At 48.7% G+C, this 17,921-nt stretch overlaps 2 protein-coding genes across 2 annotated transcripts; both read left to right on the top strand.

Moving 5' to 3' along the window:
* Window positions 1-1,553: 1,553 nt before the first annotated feature.
* SPINK4 (serine peptidase inhibitor Kazal type 4) lies at window positions 1,554-3,838 on the top strand. The gene is made up of 4 exons (XM_054004194.1): window positions 1,554-1,614; window positions 2,596-2,630; window positions 2,939-3,051; window positions 3,765-3,838. Exons 1-4 carry the CDS (start codon window positions 1,557-1,559, stop codon window positions 3,817-3,819), a joined length of 261 nt encoding a protein of 86 aa, XP_053860169.1. The 5' UTR covers window positions 1,554-1,556; the 3' UTR covers window positions 3,820-3,838.
* A 7,577-nt stretch (window positions 3,839-11,415) lies between these two features.
* On the top strand, window positions 11,416-16,408 carry HEMGN (hemogen). Its single transcript, XM_054004386.1, has 4 exons — window positions 11,416-11,597; window positions 13,875-13,968; window positions 14,388-14,659; window positions 15,808-16,408. Exons 1-4 carry the CDS (start codon window positions 11,516-11,518, stop codon window positions 15,915-15,917), a joined length of 558 nt encoding a protein of 185 aa, XP_053860361.1. The 5' UTR covers window positions 11,416-11,515; the 3' UTR covers window positions 15,918-16,408.
* Window positions 16,409-17,921: the final 1,513 nt, after the last annotated feature.

Below are 17,921 nucleotides of genomic sequence, written 5' to 3'. Positions count from 1 at the left end.
TCCTGACCAGTGCATCAGGCAGCTGAGTATCCACCTGGCTGGGTCTCATGGAATAACACCACAATGCCACCACTCTAATCGGCCTGAATTTCCTGGCTTTTCTATGTCTAGTCTCACAACTCAAGTGCAGATACCTATCATGTAAGAATAACAGCAGCTGCAAGGCTGAAGGGATGGTTTGAGTGAGATACAATCAGAAGTAGCTGGCTGGGGTAAACAGAGGAGAGCAGCATTGCCCAACCCTGATGTGTTATTTTTGCATGGCCTGGTTTTCGATAGCAGGGGACCACAGAGGTGGCTTCTGTGAGAAGCTGCTGGAAACTTCCATCATATCCAGCAGAGCCAATCCCTGATGGCTCTGAAGATGGACATGCTGCTGGCCAAGGCTGGGCTAATTGGAAAGGTTGGTAATGCCTCTCTGATAACAGATTTAAGAAGAAAATCAAGACAAAGTGGGGTGTGCAGTGTTAATTCCAGTCAGAGAAGAGGTAGGGGTGAGAATGTGTGCGGGAAACAACATAGAGACACCAAGGTCAGTGGAGAGGGAGGGGCAGGAGGGGCTCCAGGCACTGCAGCTGAGATTCCCCTGCAGCCTGTGGTGCAGCCCATGGTGAAGCAGCTGTGCCCCTGCAGCCCATGGGGATTCACAGGGATGCAGAGATCCACCTGCACGCCATGGAGGTGTCCATGCTGGAGTGGGTGGATGCCTGGAGGAAGCTGTGACCCTGTGAGAGACCTGTGGAGAGAGGGGCCCTGCCCCCAGGCTGGAGCAGCCTGTCCTTGGAGGACTGCACCCCGTGGGAAGAGAAACACACCGCGGCAGTTTTGAGAGGACTGCCTGTGTGAGGAATTCACATTGCAGCAGCTTTGGGATTACTGCTGCTCCTGAGATTTAGGCCCAGCTGGAGAAGTTCATGGAGGACTATCTCCCATGGGAGGGACCCCATGAGCTCACAGGTGAACAACTTTTTCCCTGTGCAGCAGAAGACCTCGGGTGATGAACTGACCAAAACTGCCTGCCCTGTCTCCCATGCTGTCAGTCAGAAGGATGGAAGGGTTGTGGGGAAAGGGTTTTTTTAAGGCTTATTTTACTTCTCATTATCCTCCTCTGATTTTGTTAGTAATAAATTAATTTTGTACCTCTAAGCTGAGCTTCTTTTGCCCTTGGAGTGTTTTCTGCTAGTCCTTATTTCAACTCATGAAGCTTTCATGTAATTTTTCTCTCCTCTGCCCAGCTGTAGCAGGAGAGGGTGAGTGATTTCCATGGCTGCCTGGCGTTCAGCCAGTGTCAAACCACAACACCTGACTACAGTTCAAAGGGATTGTAAAGCAGCTTTTGATGCTGCCACCTGAAGCTGACAAATGGGAAGCTTCATGGGAAAGCTTATCTCATGTGTGAAAGTGCCTAAGTGATCCCTTAGGGTGTACAGTCCAGCTGCTCCCAGCAGGAACAAAACACTGCTTTTCCCAGTGCTCCTGAGATAAGGCTGTGCCCTCCCTTATAAAGGCAGCCACGAGCAGAGCAAGGTGCATGAGCAGGTTTGCGTGAACTGACCATGCCTGGGAGAGAGCTGCTGCTGCTGGTGGCAATGGTGACTCTGGTTGCTGCCGGAGGTAAATCTGCTCTGCTGCTGGAGGCTGATTCATCAGCGGTGGGTTGGGAATGGCAGATGGATAATGGGATGGAGGGGAATGCATGATAGGGTATAAAGACCCAGAAATTCTGGTTTGGAGAGGAAGTGAGGTTAGGGCAAACAAACAGTGGCAGCATGGTGAGGAAGAAGGATTGAAGCAAACACACCATGCCTTTCTTATTAGCAGTCTTGTGGCAAGGGTTACAGGCTGGTTCATCAAATGTATTGCACTTGGGAGTGATCTGGGAGAGGGGAGAGTCCACAGCTGCTGCAGTTCCTGCCTCCATGCAAACTGGCAAGTCTTTGCAAGAATAGTATGTGCTCAGCATGTTTATGAGAGAAGCACCTGTTTACAGGCACTGGGAAGCCATTGCTACCTATGTGCAGGTAGTAGTGGTTCTGCAGCTGCCTGTGTGTGAGCCTCCATCTTCCCAGGACATCTGTGCACTGCACAGGTGAGCTGTGAACTGTTGCTGCTGCTCTGCTTGCCTGAGAAAAAAGAACCCACCAGATGCTGCTCTCCCTAGATGTGGCAGTTGTCCAGCTGTGCAATATCACCAAGCCTCATCCCTCCGAGGACACCCCATGCCATACGCTGCATCGTATGGTTTCCCATTTCCTAAGATGTGTTGGATGCTCTGTGGAGCTTCTGACCCAGAAACTTGGAGAGAGGGCTGTTAGGAGAGGGTTTAGGGAGTGGGAACAGCCATTCACAGGTTTGTCCCAGTCAGCTCAGCTGTGGATGGAAGCTGTGTGCTGTGCTGCTGTCAGGGAGGGGTGGGAGTGGCATGTGGCAGCAAACTGAACCCCCCTTATGAAACCCACAAAGCTGATTCAGTGCTGAGTGGGCTCTGCACAACACTGCCTTCCCTTTGGTTTGGATGTGATCCTCTGTCAATATCTCATGCTTCTGCCGTCAGGCACGGGTGTGCCACGCTCATGGGTCTCTGCTCTGTTTCAGGGTCACAGCTGAATGAACGGGGTGGCCTGAGAAGGGTAAGAGGCTTCTGGTTTTCTTTGTTCATGGCTGGAGATGGGCATGCTGCTGTGCCTGGGAGAAAGACTGTTCCCAGAAATCATCCCCAGCCTCATGGCAACTGGTGTTCCAGCATGAAACCCACTCCAAAGCCCAAGCCACGAGTCCCACTGAGAGATTCAGTGGCCCCTGCTCCTCTGTGGGCACACACTGCTCCAAGACAGAGGGAACCAGGTTGCCAGTGGCACTTACTTCTGCATGAGTGTTCTGGGGGGAAGAAATGGGTGCTGCTGGCACTGAAATGCGTGCTGTGGTTTCTGCTTTCCAGCCAGTGTGTGAACACCTGGTTCACCTGCAGGCCTGCCCCCTCCTGTACTTGCCCATCTGTGGGACCGATGGGAATACCTATGCCAATGAATGCCAGCTCTGTGTGGAAAAAATGTAAGCTCATGCCCTTGGCAGGGACCTCCTGGATCTAATTTTGGTTGTCTGAAACTGGGTGCTTGTGAAGTACAGTCATTCAGGCTCCCTAGAGCCTGGGAAAAGCCATGGCAGGCTGCACTTGCATGGCAAGTAACACAAACCGTGTACTGGGCTGCAGGAGGGGAAGGATGGCCAGCTTGTCAAGCAAAGCTGCAAGGAAGTGCAGAGGAGCTGTACCCGGCCAGGCTGAGGAAGGGCATGCCTGGGGGTATCCAGCAGCAATCTACAGTTGCAGATGGGATGGAGCCTCAGTCGTCTTGGTACAGGCAATACAACATGGGGCAACAGCCACAAACAGCAGCCCCAAGAGGGTGAAAATTTGACACAGGCACCAATTGGTGGTGCACCACAGAGGTGTGAGGGGGGGTGGGTCTCCATTCTTGGGGATGGTGGTTGGGGCTCAGATAGAGCCATGGCCACCATAGCCACATGTTAGGGACAGCCCTGCTGTGAGCAGGTTGAGCTGCAGATACGCCACCAGTACCACAGGCCCTGGGAGGGCACATCCATGAGCCAGGATGTTGCAGTCACCTCAGCTCGTTAGACAGGAAAATGAGCAGGTCAATTTTATAATAGCTCCATTACATTTGATGGAATGCAGCCAAAGTATGACTCACGGAACGGGGTTTTTTTTTTTTTATCTCTTACTCTTTCTTCCTATATTACTCTAGGAAAACCAGACACGACATCCTTATTTTGAAAGATGGGGAGTGTCAAGATACCTGAGCTTTCTGATGGCTTTCTTGAACCTAAAAACAGGTGATTAATTGATCCTGTGTGCTCTGTGCCGATTGCACCCTTAAGCTAGCTGTGGTGAATAATAAAATGACATGCACAATCTTATTTCAACAGCACTTTTTTTTTTTATGCATGGCTGGAAGAAAACAGCATTAGCCAGTTCCCACCAAGTGCTACTAAAAGTGCACTGTCAAAATAATAATTTCAAATCCACATAACGAACCGGGGTGCTTTGCATAGAGTATTATCTCACCCACACTCCTGCAAGAAAGGCCATGGGAGAGTAGCAAGAAATGCACCTGTCCTGATGAAGAAGATGCTGAACAAGCACAATTTTTTCTCTGTAGGAGGCAATTTAGTGAAGGGAAAATAAAGTTTCTCTGGCATGGAAGAAGATGACTCCATGGCTCTATAGTAAACTGCTTCACTGGTTCCAGAGCTGATGTAAATTGAAAATAGTACCATCTGCACTTCTAATATTAGATGTTATTCGGCTTTTTATGTAAGGCTCTTTCATAGAACAATCAGCTCAGATAACACATGGGAGCATGGAAAGAGCCTGAGCGAAGATGGTGAACACTAGGTGTCCTGGTTCAGGGCAAGTCTGGGGAAAGAATTCCCCTCCCCCCCACAAAAGGGTTCCTTTAGGAAAGCAGATTCAATTGGCCCCTCCCCCCAGCCGGTTCGGGAAGAAATACCTCTGGAGGAAAAAAGTGGAAAAAACCTGTTTATTATACAAGAGAACTTAGACAATATTAAACAATAAGACTTCTTGCCACTCCAAGAGAGACAAATTCAGAGCAAATCCCCCCGGGCTGCAGCTCAGCTCACTCAGTCTCTGACCAGTCCTTCCGGCGCTGGCAATGCCGCGGCCCAGGCCCGGCCCGCTGGGCCACAGGTGTGAGCTGCTGATGCTCTTCTGGTGTTCAGTCCAGAGCAGGTCCAGAGAAAGGAAAAAAAACCACAGTCCAGGGAACTTCTCTGCCTCAACTAGCTAAAACTAACTAGAAAAAAGCAAAGGAGAGCTCTGTCTTGCTGTCCGTCCGTTCGCAGACAACACCGTCCCGGAGCAGGAATGTGGAGGAGGGAGTGAGTTTTTTGAAAACAAACCCTGAGCTTCTTCCCTCCTCCTTTCACTCTTGGAACAAGACTTAAAGGTGTAGAACTTATTATTCAACGTAAACAGGGCAGACGATTGGGGATAAAGGCATCATACAGCCACCCTAGGACACTAGGGATCCCAGATGTATGCTCCAGCACTTGAGAAAAACCCCAAAGTGAAGAATTTTCAGGTGTAGGTTGCTCCTGGTGTCAGAACCATCTTTGAGATTGTGGCAGGGTTCAGTCCTGCCAAGGTAATAGTGGCAGTGTGCATCAGCAGGCCTTGGGAATTCCTCTGTTCTATCTCCCACTTCTAGCACATGGACACACAAAACACCTGCAACAAGGCAATACAACTTGGGCAGGCAAGGGCCCCCTTTGCACACAGTGGCAGAGATCAGAGTGCTGATGCGGGGCTTGCCTCCTTAGGTCATTTCAGTCCCATACCAGATGTTGTATTTGTACAGAATTACCAGCTGAGTTTTCTGATCAGCTTTGAAGAGTGCTTCAGGCTGAGTTGAAACCTTCCAAGGACAGGTCTGTGCTCACCCACAGGAGAAAATGTTGCTCTGACTTGCTGCTATACTAGTATAGTATAGTATCCCACACAGCTCTCATTTGCAGGCATCTGATAGGAGTCTGGGGTCTAATATGTGGTCAAGTGAGCTCCCCAAAGTCAGTGACCATCCTCAGAGTCTGGGAGATGTGCCAGTGTCTGCTATGACTATTGTGCTTGGTCAGCTGGAATTCACCCTCTCACCCAGTTCTGCACCTTGCTGGAGCCACCAGATAGGACACGCATAGCATCACAGTGCACAACAAAGCCATTGCTGACAGATTGAATGCTGCAACTGGAAATAGTATTGAGGAGTATAAAACAGCTGTGCTCTGTCAGATGGATTGTATCCACTATTTTCTGTCCCAGAGGCATTTGCTGTCATCAAAAACTTTATTCTCCTTAGAAAGTTCTCTCCCAGGCTGAGAAGTCCTAGCCTGACTAATTGCTCAGGGTTGTCCAGAGCTCTGACTTTCCCTGTTTTCCTTTCCTGGACCCTTTCTACTTCTGCAGAGAAGGTGACACCTGTCCATGGCTGCTGCTATTACCTGTTCATTTGTCCCAAGGCTTTGCAAGGCTGTTCATCCCCTTCCAGTCCCCAAATAGCATGGAAGAGGTGGTCTGGCTGTGTGCTACTCTCTGTGTTGATAGCTCTTATCTGCAGGACTTTTTGTCTCTCCTGTGCCATAGGGAAAGACTTTGGTAGGGCCAAAACACATCCACGGTGAGCAACACAAATGTATTGCTCAGTTCTGTCCTGAGGTTCTGCTCCTGCTGTTGCCAACTCAGCCACAGGCGGGATTTATTTGGGCAGTTCTATCCCAGTTTTCTGCCAGGGCTGAGGGGAAGGTTATGCCCAGCTTAGCATAACTGGGATTCTCCCCTGGGGTGGGCAAATGTCACCAGGATCTCAGCCCCACGCCATGGCTTGAGCTGCACCGGCAGAGTGGCTGCAGCCCAAGAGAGTGTGTGTGCTGTGTATGCCCTGAAGGCCATGACTATTTATGTGCAGAGGCTAGGAAAAAATAACACAGACCATCCAGAAGCTCTTCTGAAGAGGGAAACCACACGCCTCCAGCACAAAGTGGAGTATTTATTCAGAAACTTCAGAGCTAAAGCACAGACTAATAGGCCAGACCTGCAAGGTCAGAGCTTGGGCAGCCACAGGACAGGGTCAGTGTTGACTTCCACACAGCAAATTCAGAGATACTCATCCTCCCCAGGGACTTGTGGATTTGGCTGTTTATTTCACATGGCTCAAAAGCAAGTGGCAAACCAAGGGAAGGATGAAGGCAGTGACAGGGCCTGTGCAAGACCAGCCTGCTGCAGAGAGCCTGACCCTGAAGCCCAACAGAGCTGTGTCTGCCAAGGTCAGGTGAGACTCAGAAAGCAGCTGGTGGACAACAAGATGCCTGCAATGCCCTGACCTGTGCCAGAGAGTATACATATGAATTTGCACTTTTGCATACTCTTTTCCTATTCGAATTATCTGTCTGTTTCTCATATTTTCATGCTTCAGTCAAGGCAGGGAAAGAAAGGGATTATCTGCTTTTACTGGCACTATAGTTTGTCACACAGAGCAATGAGTAGTCCTGCTCCCAGAGCAGTGTGTTGCAACCAGACAAGTTTCCTCAAGTCAGAGAGTGAAGGACAAGCCTGCAAGTTGCTTCTCTGTCATTGTCCTGTGAGACAAAACTGGAAGAAGTGCCTGACACCCTGTAAGAGTGGCAGCAGCATATCTCCCCCAGATGCCCATGTTGACCAGAGCTGCCCCTGACTGCAGGGGGGGATATGTAGGTCTCTGGATTGTGCTTTGCAGTAGCCTTCCAGACAGGGGGAACAGATACCCTTGAGTCTCACAAAGACCTTTGACTTACACATAGATCCGAAGCCTGGTGTTGTGTCTGCAGTGAAAGCAGTCCAGCCAATGGCAGGATCCAGCCCTAGGAGTGTTTGTTCCTTGGACAAAACTTTCCTAGGATATTTGTGTGTTGAAAGCTGTGTGGGGGGATGGTGAGATGTACCCAAGGTTGGTGATGTTCCCCTACTGAGCAGCTCCAATGACATTTGAGGAGTCTGTGACACTGGAGATGCTCATGTTGCTGAACTCTCAGTTGACATCTTCCAGGGCCACAGGAACCAAGGAAACTGGACACATTAGTGAAAATGGCCCAGGGCTAGCTGAACTGAAATGTGGAAAGAAAGGGGAGGGAAGCAGCACTTGGCACACTGTAAAGTGTCCGGCTACAGCAGTTCATGTAGCCAAGACTGGCCATAAAATTTAACCCACTTGCACAAATTTCTCTGCAGCAAAGGGGGTGCAGCTGTGGTCACATCTCAGTCCATCTACTTCAGAGCATAGACGACTTGAAAGTAGGTAGTGTGGCCTGTAATTTCCACATTGCTAACCATTACAGAAGTTTTCTGTGGGATACGGAAATTGCTTCCTTGGCATTTAAAGCAATTTACACTCAGGGGACAAGGGTCTTCCAGAGATTTCCTTCCTGAGAGATGCAAGTGCAAGCTCTGTAAGATTCTGAAGTCCATCTATTCCATTAAACACTACTGAATAACCTGGGGGCACAGTGACCCTCTTTCACAAATGCTCCATTCAAGGTCGAAGACAGACAAAATGGAGAAACGTTCCCAGTACCAGCTCTGCAGTGTCTTATGGCAAAGTTTTGCTGAGTCAAGAGTCACTTATCAGCCCTCACCAGGCTTTGGGGTGACTATGTAGATGGCTGGTGTGAGAAGCTGAGTTAGCCACAGCCTGAGCATGCGCCCAGTTCCTGTGGAGTACTGAAACACACAGGGATTTCTGCCCTTCCCTCCATGCTTCATACCACCTGCAATCAGCCCAGAATGTAGAATCATTTCGGTTGAAAAAGACCCTTAAGACCATGGAATTCAACCACTAACTGCCATGTCCTGCAGGAAACCATGTCCCTAAGCACCATGTCTAGACGTCTTTTAAATACCTCCAAGAACAGTGACTCCACCACTGTCCTGGACAGCCTGACATCCAACCTAAACCTACCCCAGAGCAATTTGAGGTCATTTCCTCTTGTCCTCTTGCTTGTTACCTGGGAGAAGAGGTGGACCTCTACCAGTCTACAATCTACTATCAGGAAGCTGTACAGAGCAATAAGTCGTCCCCTCAGGTTCCTTTTCTTCAAGCTCAACACCCTCAGCTCCCTCAGTCACTCCTCAGAGGACTTGTTTTCTAGACTCTTTGCCAGCTTCTTTGCTCTTCTTTGAACATGATCCAAGCACTTCAGTTTCTCCACCTGGGACTGGACAACCCTGGATGTGTGTACAGACTGGGGAATGAGAGGCTAGAGAGCAGCTCCACAGAAAAGGACCTGGTCAGTGGCAAGTTGAACATCAGTCAGCAGTGCCCTGGCAACCAGAAGGGCCACCTGTGTCCTGGAGGGGCATCAGGCACAGCATCACAGCCAGGCAAGGGAGGGGATTGTCCTGCTCTGCTCTGCACTGGGGTGGCCTCACCTCAAGTGCTGGGGGCAGTTCTGGGTGCAGTTTTGGGTATAAGAAAGACATTGAGCTCTTAGAAAGTTTCAAAGAGAGGCAACAAAGATGGTGAAGGGCCTTGAAGGGAAGCCATATGAGGAGCAGCTGAAGTCACTTGGTCTCTTCAGCCTGGAGAAGACTGAGGGGAGACCTCACTACAGTTACAACGTCTTTGTGAGGGGAAGAGAAGTGGCAGACACTGATCTCTTCACTCTTGTGGCCAGTGACAGAACTTGAAGAAAAGGCTTGAAACTGATTTAGGGAAGGTTTAGGCTGGATATCAGGAAAAGTTTCTTCACCCTGAGGGTGTTTGGGCACTGAAACAGGCTCCCCAAGGAAGTGGTCACAGCACCAAGTATGTCAGAGTTCAAGAAGCATTTGGACAATACTCTCAGGCACATGGTGTGATTTTGTGGTGTTCTGTGCAGGAACAAGAATTGTACTCAGTGATCCTGCTGCGTCCTTTCCAGCTTAGCATATTATGTGGTTCTGTGATATTGTGTTTTTTGTAATGAGGAACACAAAAACAGAAACAATGTTCAAGGTCTGATATGTTTGCCCCTCCAAAAGCAATGCCGTTGCACAGTGAAGTATCCTGTCAGCATACAGTTTCCAGATGTCTGCATGACCAGGGTGCCTCTAGTGCTTTGCATCATCACACAGTGCTGGAACACGGACACCCTCACCAGCTTGGCACACCTTGTCTTCATTTGTGACTGAGCAACAAGAAACTATTCTGTGAATGACTTGGTAGCCCCACATCTCTTTATGACATCCATGCTCCTGGCCCACCCTCCCGTATCAGAGCCTTCCCATATCTGCTCTGCTGCCACCACCCTGTTGCTTCTTTTGGGCTGTTAGACCTACCCCACCTCTCTGGAGGTACCATGTAATCTACAGTAGACACAGGGCAGGAGCCCTAGAGTAAAGTGGTAGCTCAGGGGATAAGAAGAATGGCAGCACATATGACCATGGACCTCCAAGGTTGCACCTTATGAAGTCTACATGCATGAAATTTCAAGCTCTGGAGCTTCCAAGGATCTAGAGAGAGATTCTGCTTAGAGTATAAGATGTACACTAAAAATGAAAAAGACTGGCAAACATTGGAGGCAGCCAGATCTGTTCATCTCTGAGAAGCCGCTTTCCTCAGGGCAAGTCCTCAGACTGCTGGAGGAGGTGGGATCATCCCTGCCATGAAAGGCAGTCAGGTCCCAAAGGACCTAGGGGTAAATACATTATCAAGTCGTTCTACTAAACTTTGAACCACTTTTGAACTCATGGCAAGCAGGGAGGGAAGGGATTAGCGGCACTAGCACCTAACCAGTGTGTAAGTAGTTGAGTATCTCATGGAGAAAAGTGCTGACAGCAGCTGAGTGCATGAGAAACTGGGTAAAGAGCTATCTCTGGTCCATTGGAATTGTTACACACAATATACTCTTGAGCTTTTCTGTGCTATCCTGGCATAAGAAACTATGAAGGCAGTTTTCAGGAGAGACCAAGATTATCTCCTCATTTCCCATACGCTGATCTAAGGGCCTGGCCATTCCCACAGAGCAAGGAACAGGCTCTCAGCATTGAATTGTACCAGGCAGCAGCTTCCCCTTTGCAGCGATTCTGGCCCTGCAGATGTCCCTGCACCAACCTGCAGGCCAGGCAGGGCTGGGGCTGCAAGGGGCTACCAGCTGCTAGGAAGAGCCACTTAAGCAAATCATCCTATGAGGGGCAAGGGAATGGCTGGGTTTTCCCACTGTTTTTTCTGGGACTGCCCATTACCATCCTACTTCATCAGTGAAGTGCTTTGTCCATAGTCCTGATCCACTAGGGACTGGAACAAAGAATCATTAGGAAGTTCTCAAAATGCACAGCCAGGCTGGCATGGATTTATTATTCTGTCTGGATCCCAGGAAGCTGGTGCAGCTCTTGGACAGGTACCATGACTGTGACAGTCTCCATCCTTCAGGGTTTCCAAAGAATATGACAAAGCCATCCTGACCTTGTGAAGCAGACAGTCCTGCTGTGAGGGGAGCTAGAGGATGTCTCTTCTTACCAGCACTGCTAGGATCCTATGCAAACACCTTCAGACAGCATATGTCCCAATTAAGACCTCTCAAGGAGTTCTTAAGGACTAACAACACGTCCCTGCATCTCACTCTAGAAAGCAGCAGTGAGGCAGTGCCACATCCTGCCCTGCCATGTCCAGTACAAAGGAGAGCTTTTGAGTCACAGTTTAGCAGCAGTGAGTGTAAATTTCCTATCTGAAGTAGAATTATTGAAGAATAAAAGCACTAACATATTTTGCAATCCACACAGTAGATCCTGGACTCACACACCTTTGCACTCCGATAAGGAGAATATTAATACCCTCCTAGTGGCCTGGCCAGATAAGAGGTTTGGGGCGGGCAGTCTGCAGTTTTTCAAGCTCTCATTATGCTGCACCAGTATCTCCAGATGCTGTTTCCAGGGAGCTAAGCTGCTTTCTAATTAAAACTGCAAAGAGCAATGGAGAGCTTAGGCAAAGACCATGCTTCTTGGGACTCTTCCCTGCCACCCTCTGCAGACTGTGAGGAGTATGCTGTGCCAGGTAATGATGAGAACATTCTTAACTTGAGTTTTTGGAGAGAGGAGAGCATGATTTTTGTTACCAAGTGTTTCTCAGAAAGGAACTAATAATTATTAGTCTGTGCTTGGAGGTAGAGGATGCTCATTTAACTGCAAATGCTATGTTCCAGATCCCAAAGGCAGAAGCACATATAAAGGCTTTTCAACTAAAGTCCTTCAGAGAGCATCAGTAGATTGTTTGCAGACTGGCAGTACTGCCTCATTGTTTTTATAGATTTTATTTTCTCTTTTAATTTAATTTCTGCTTCTTTGTGCCCTCTAGTAAATATTTTTTCATTGGGATGCATATGCTTTACTGTGATCTTTCCTGCTTAGTGCTGGCAGGTGACAGCTTTGGAGCTGTTGTGGGAATACTTTTTTGGTCCAATTAGAAATGAATTAGGGGTGTTTTCTTAGAATGGACTTGAAAAGAGACTGATTGCAAGCAGCTAAAACTGCTTCTACAGCTGACAAGACATTTTGAAAGGAAAAGAAAATAACCTTGGCTGCAAATGGGATGTGCAAGGGATTATATACTTTAGTAGCTGAACTGAGGCCCTGTGCAGATCCTGCTACTGCAACTTGTAACCTCATCTTCCCAGGGAGTTTATTGCCTTTTCCTTTGTGGATGGCAGAGTCATCTCCTGCTGGCTGAGCCCTACTGTCTCTGTTATTGCCTCATGTCAGGGAACAACCTTCCACTTGTCTTGGAGTTATTCTCAACTTCCCTGGAGAGTGTCCTGGGCACTCAGATGTAATTTTAAAGTTATCTATGCTTTGATGAGGGCACTGAAGCATAGACCAACATAAATACTCTCCAAGCTAAATTTCTCTAAGATTATTATTAATTATCAGAAGTGTCTTGTGTAAAAGTCTACTTTGGGCAGAGACTGGCTCCTGCTGTCAGTTTTGCATTGTCCTGTCCTGGACTACATTTTCTCTTGCATTTAATAAATACCTGGGATAAAAGAGTTGTAATCCCAGCTCAGCCTCAGAAGTCTTGACACTTCTACCATCTGATCAAGGGAATGACAAAATTACAATTATTTACTGATTTCACTACTTTAATGTGAGCCGAGGCTTTTTGTGAAAGGAGCTGGATCTGACTGCATCTGGAAGGAGCAGGTCATAATTTTGCTTTTCCACTTGTGTGGGTTTTATTGAAACTATGCAAATCAGTTCTTTTGTGATCTCTTCAGTATACATTTCGGAAGAATTCTCTCTCCCTCAAGGCCTCAGGGCAGTAGTGTTGGTCCCTGTGTCTCCTGGGATTGGGTCTCATACTGCTTGATTTGAGACAAGTTTTTATTATCACAGCTTAGAGTCTACACTAGGAATCATCAGGGATTGCTGTCTTTTAGGACAAAGACATGGAGAAATGAAGTTCAGACCATTTTTTAGGCTGGTCTTTGTCTTGGGAAGCCATTTGGAGGCCTTTGCAACCAGTGAAATGGACACTGCTGACCTTAGCCAAGGAAGGCATGGTGACTGGGATCTGGGGAGTCCTCTGCTGCTGGCTGTATGCAACCTGCGCATCCTGCCCAAATAATAAAGCTCCATTGTTGGAGCTTTCTCACATCAGTTAGTGTTTCTTAGGCCCTGCCATGGTCTTCCTCACAGCTGCAGACCATCTTGGGGCTGTTTGTGTGGTGTTTGGGACCAATTTTCTCAACCCCAGCAGTGTGTACTAGTCCTGTCTTGGTCTCTGGTTGGATCACCATCTCCCCACGAGGTCTCAGCCCAATGCACGTAAGCATCTGTGTGGGTAAGGCTGTGCCCTCTGGCTCATCCTTGCCCCCACAGAGCTGTTCCTTTTTTGAAGGTCTGTCTGTTCTGTGGGTCAAGACTTTCTCTTTGTTGTTAGATAAACATCTTGATTTCAGTGGTGGCCAGTTCCAGCTCTCTGGGAAAAAGGGTAACAATGGAGCAAACATGAAGAATTATCTTGCAGTCTATACTGATGCCTGATCAAAGGCACCATGCCCCAAGTCCCTACAGTGGGGAGTAGGTTGGACATGGGTCACCCCAAGGAATTGTAACTGGAAATCTAGAGTAATTGTCAGGCTAGGAGCCTGGGAGTTTTGGGTGCTGTGTCATCAGATCCTACCCACTGAGGCTGTGCTGGAAGTACAGTGCTCAAGGAGTTTCATATTAAGACCCCTTTGGAACAAAAAAAAAATCATGGCCTCATCCATCAATGCTCTAGGACCAGGCAGGGAAGGATCAGAATGTTATGTTAGCACTCAGTTTATCCTTGTAGATGTCATCATAACCCGTCGCTTGAGAGACCGGGAGTTGCTCAGGAAAAGAAAAGCAGAAGCCATGGAGAAAGATTCAGCTCAGTGGGTTATGAGGTAAATCTTGCTTTTTCTGTCATATTGCTTTTGTGGTGCACTTAACCTGAGCCCAGACATGGCCCATCCCCTCCATCTTCACCCAAGGACAGAGCCATCAGTCTTCAGTGGGGAAAGGTGACCTGCAGCTAGTAGTTGCTCAAGGTCTACAAAGGCACTGAGGGTAGAGGTGGATGGGTAGCAAGCAAACCTCAATCATAATGTGGGGCTGAGGAAAAATTTGTTACCCAAGCTCCTGCCCACCGGTGCAGCTGCAGAAGGTTGTTGTGCAGGGCTCATGAAGGGGGGCTGAAGAATTGCAGCTTCTGCCGGGATGAACTGGGTTGCAATCACAACAGGGGGACCCAGCAAAGCTGCCTTAGGGCAGAAAGTCCTTTGTCCTATTCCCAAGTCATCACCCCTGTGAAATCCCCTGGCAGAGACTATAAGAACGAACAGCAAAGGAGAGGCAGAAGAGCCAAAAGAGGACGGGGCCGTCAGATGGTGGTCAAGGCTGTCCTGGAGTCACAGCCAGCAGTGGACCCCCAGCCTGACCCACAGGAGAAGGCTGAACCAGTACCCTCTGAGCCAGCACTGCCTGAACCAGGCTTTCAACAGCAGCCACCTGTGCTGGCCATCCAGAACATGGTCGGTGGGATGCAAGCAGTGGCAATGGAAGGGGAGCTGGCAGACAGGAGCTTGGACCCTGCTGGTGAGTTGCTGCAGAGCTGCTGGCCCCATGGTGGCTTGGAGGGCAGTGCAGTGCTGCCTCCTGAGGATTGTCAGCCAAGGGTGCTCACTTTATCAACAACAACCCCACAGCATCTACAGGGTTTAGGTCCCTAACCTGCAAAACTTGGGTAGCTGAGAAAGGGTGGGGGGATGGGATGGTGGGACTGTGCAGACAGACAGCTCTTTCTGAGTCCAGGGGAGTGATAACAAGTCGATTATTGTCAGTCATTGGGATGGGGTTGTGGACCTGGTCCTTTATAACTCCTTGTCCTAAGAACACTTCTGTGGCTCTGCTAAGAGCCATATTAGTACAGGGTGATATATCTCTGTGAAGATCTCTTCTCTGTGGAGAGAATATGAGGGTTTTTTTGTGGTCACAGCTGGATGGGGGAGCCAAAGTCAAGACATGCTTTGTCCACAGTGCATCCAGTTTCAGGACTGACACTGGGATGGTGGGAGAGCAAAGTGGGAACTGGGAAAAGAGGTGGGTGTCTGCAGGCAACTACACCTTTGAAACCTGCCAGGACTGAGGCATGGAGGGAACTAAGCTGGTCTGAATGGCAGGCTGGTGTCTGGGCTCAAAAAATCCATTTACAGACACTGCATCAGGAGTTGCTCCCAGATCTGGAGTGGGAAGAGTAGAGTACATTCACTTTAGCAGTCAGTGGGTCAAGCATGCAGGTTGCCTCAAAACAGGAAAACTAAGGATCTGCTTCAGAGGAAGTAACAATCCTTTGACCATCATCTACTGCATTTCCAGCAATGTCTGTGCAGGGGGGAATAAAAGGCCTGTTGATGCAAGGCATGTGATGCTGACGTGCCATGGAAAACAGCTATTCTGTGTCCTGGGATCTGGGGTGGTGTCCAGCCTCCAGCCCTGAGGTCTTGAAATGGGCAACCATCAGGTTACTGCCTCTGGCTTTAAAACTGCCAGTGCTTTCTTTACTTTCTCCAACTCCCCTCCACAACTGGGACTGCCCTTGAAAAGCAGGCAATCCACCCTGAGCTACATAATACCTTCTCCAGGCAATTGCAAGAGACTGGCCAGGGGAGCTTTAACATGGGACAGAGGGGTAACACATGAGAGCCCCCCAGTACAAATTTATCTGTTTCTTACATGCCTTATAGGTGAAAAGGATGTGCTGAAACCAGCAGAAGCAGATATACTAGAAGAGTTGAATACTCCTCTGGAAAATGACCACCAGGATAACGAATTCATCCCGCCTATTCTGTATTAACTTTCTGATTTTTTGGGGATATTTTTTATTTTTACTCTCAACTCACAAACTTGATAAGTACAGCACAGTGATTTTGAGCAGCTGCTTTCTTGGGAGCCATAAAGCCCATACTCTCCTTGTCACTCTGCTTTCTACGCTCCTTCCAGGCTAGAGAGGCAGTCCATAGGGAGCTGCTTGTGGCTTATGAGCCTCCTGCTCCCTCTGCAAACAGGCTGTTTTGCTTGGGCCCATGGAAGGCTTCACAGTGCTCTGCCACACTACAGTTCAGTTGTACAGTCCAGCATCCACCTGTGTTTCTGAAAGTAATTTCTTATTTCTTAAGTGGCATTGCAAAGCTAACACTCACCATGATTTTTAGCTGGCTGGAGAAGCCCAGCTTGGGCTTTTTACTGCACCCTACAAATCCCACCACCCTTTGCGCTATTATCTTTAGTCTGAAAGTTTTTCTGATTGCCTGTTTTCATCTGCAATAAACATCTTGCTTTCCTAAAGCTGGAAATATTTTTTTGTTTTAATTTCTGGGCAGCTTCACTCTCACCTTGTAAGACAAACAAAAGATGGTTTAAAAGCTGAGTGCATTGGGCTGAAACTTGGCTGAATTATACACTTTTGTCAGGAAAATGCCATTTGGAGCAAAGACAAGCGACACTCTGCACAATCATTGTCTTCCTGTCTCCCCAGTCTTCACACAGGATTTCTCCTGAAGCCGGGAGGTAATGGGGCACCCTGTGTCTCTCCCCATATTTTAGGTCTTGTGGTTCTTGCTCTTGGAAGGGAAGAGTCTCTCTTGATGTAAGAGAGGGAAGAGGGAAGAGGCTCTCTTATATTCCTGTAGTATCCTGACACAGAGGATCCTTCTCCTCTTGAGGAGGAGTGGAGGTCATATTGCCATTGTCTGACTTCCCAAGGGCCTGTCTCCCAGAGCACAAGGCTGGCTGGATCCTGCAGGGGCACCCCTGATTTCGGGGATTTTCTTATGTCTCTGAATATGTTGCTGCTGCTGTCCCAGAGCCCTCGAGGCTCTGTGCCACAGTATTGAGCTTGAGCCACTGATACTGGTGGCAGCTGAACAAGATCTCTCAGCTTCTACCATGAACCACTCAAACCTTACCCACAACCCCAAATATCTAAGGTATAAGAGGGCCTTGTGGAAGCCCTGCAGCATGGAAGGAACTTCTATCTGTGAGGTTTGCTCTTACACCAAGGCACTGGGGGAAGGCAGCTGAGGCTGCATTGGCCTGAAGTAGAGCCAGAGGCTGGAGGTCATGTTATGGATGAGCAAGAGCACAACAGTTGTGCTGGGGTCCTCCTGCAAGTGTGGTGCCCACACCGTGCTGCAGAAAGGCTGGGCTGTGGCTGCTGCCAGGCAGGCCAGGAGACCCTTCCACCTGGTGGAGCCCCACATGTGCCATGGCAGAGACCAGCAAGAGCCAGTGGCCCTTCCCTGTTCTCTGATCCTCTGTAGTGCTGACAGGGATGGGGAATTAGCCATACTGCCCACATCTGCAGACATTTAGACTCTCCTGACTTCCAGAGCCCTTTAGATTTTTTTGAGAAGAAACTTCTGGGGGGGTTTAGATTCATCTTACAGCTCACATCAATCAAGGAGGGCACAGAACAACTGTATTCCACCTTCTCCTTTGTGAAGTGGAGCTGTAGGAGGTGATGAAGGCCTGGCAGAGTGAGGTGTCCATGAATATGGGGCAACACTCACTCTTGATGCACACATGGGCAGCAGTGCTAATCCTTGCACTGGAAGGGCTGGGAGAGCTCCCTGAGGGCAGAGATGTGCAGGAACCAGAGCAAGCACCTCTCTCCATCTCTGTGGAGATGCCTTTGGTGGCTAGGAAGTCCTGGAGTCATCCCAGGTAGTGCACACTCTCTCTTAGAGCTGCTCTTACTTTGTCTTCTTTGGCAGACAGTAAGAAAGGTATGCCTGTGCAAAAAACAAATCTTATCACAAACTGAACAAAAGGAAGTCCTCCTAATCAACGCTTTCACTTG

Source organism: Vidua macroura, chromosome Z (assembly GCF_024509145.1).
Source record: "Vidua macroura isolate BioBank_ID:100142 chromosome Z, ASM2450914v1, whole genome shotgun sequence".
NCBI classification, from domain to species: domain Eukaryota; kingdom Metazoa; phylum Chordata; class Aves; order Passeriformes; family Viduidae; genus Vidua; species Vidua macroura.
This window is presented reverse-complemented; position numbering and strand designations above follow the sequence as displayed.

What these genes read in the sequence shown, in the direction of transcription:
- SPINK4 (XM_054004194.1), top strand. Translation starts at nt 1,557, where the DNA reads ATGCCTGGGAGAGAGCTGCTGCTGCTGGTGGCAATGGTGACTCTGGTT. An exon ending in GACTCTGGTTGCTGCCGGAG is followed by an intron (nt 1,615 to 2,595) that starts GTAAATCTGCTC and finishes GCTCTGTTTCAG; the next exon opens with GGTCACAGCTGAATGAACGG. An exon ending in CAGCTCTGTGTGGAAAAAAT is followed by an intron (nt 3,052 to 3,764) that starts GTAAGCTCATGC and finishes ATATTACTCTAG; the next exon opens with GAAAACCAGACACGACATCC.
- HEMGN (XM_054004386.1), top strand. Translation starts at nt 11,516, where the DNA reads ATGGAGAGCTTAGGCAAAGACCATGCTTCTTGGGACTCTTCCCTGCCA. An exon ending in TCAGCTCAGTGGGTTATGAG is followed by an intron (nt 13,969 to 14,387) that starts GTAAATCTTGCT and finishes ATCCCCTGGCAG; the next exon opens with AGACTATAAGAACGAACAGC. An exon ending in CAGGAGCTTGGACCCTGCTG is followed by an intron (nt 14,660 to 15,807) that starts GTGAGTTGCTGC and finishes CATGCCTTATAG; the next exon opens with GTGAAAAGGATGTGCTGAAA.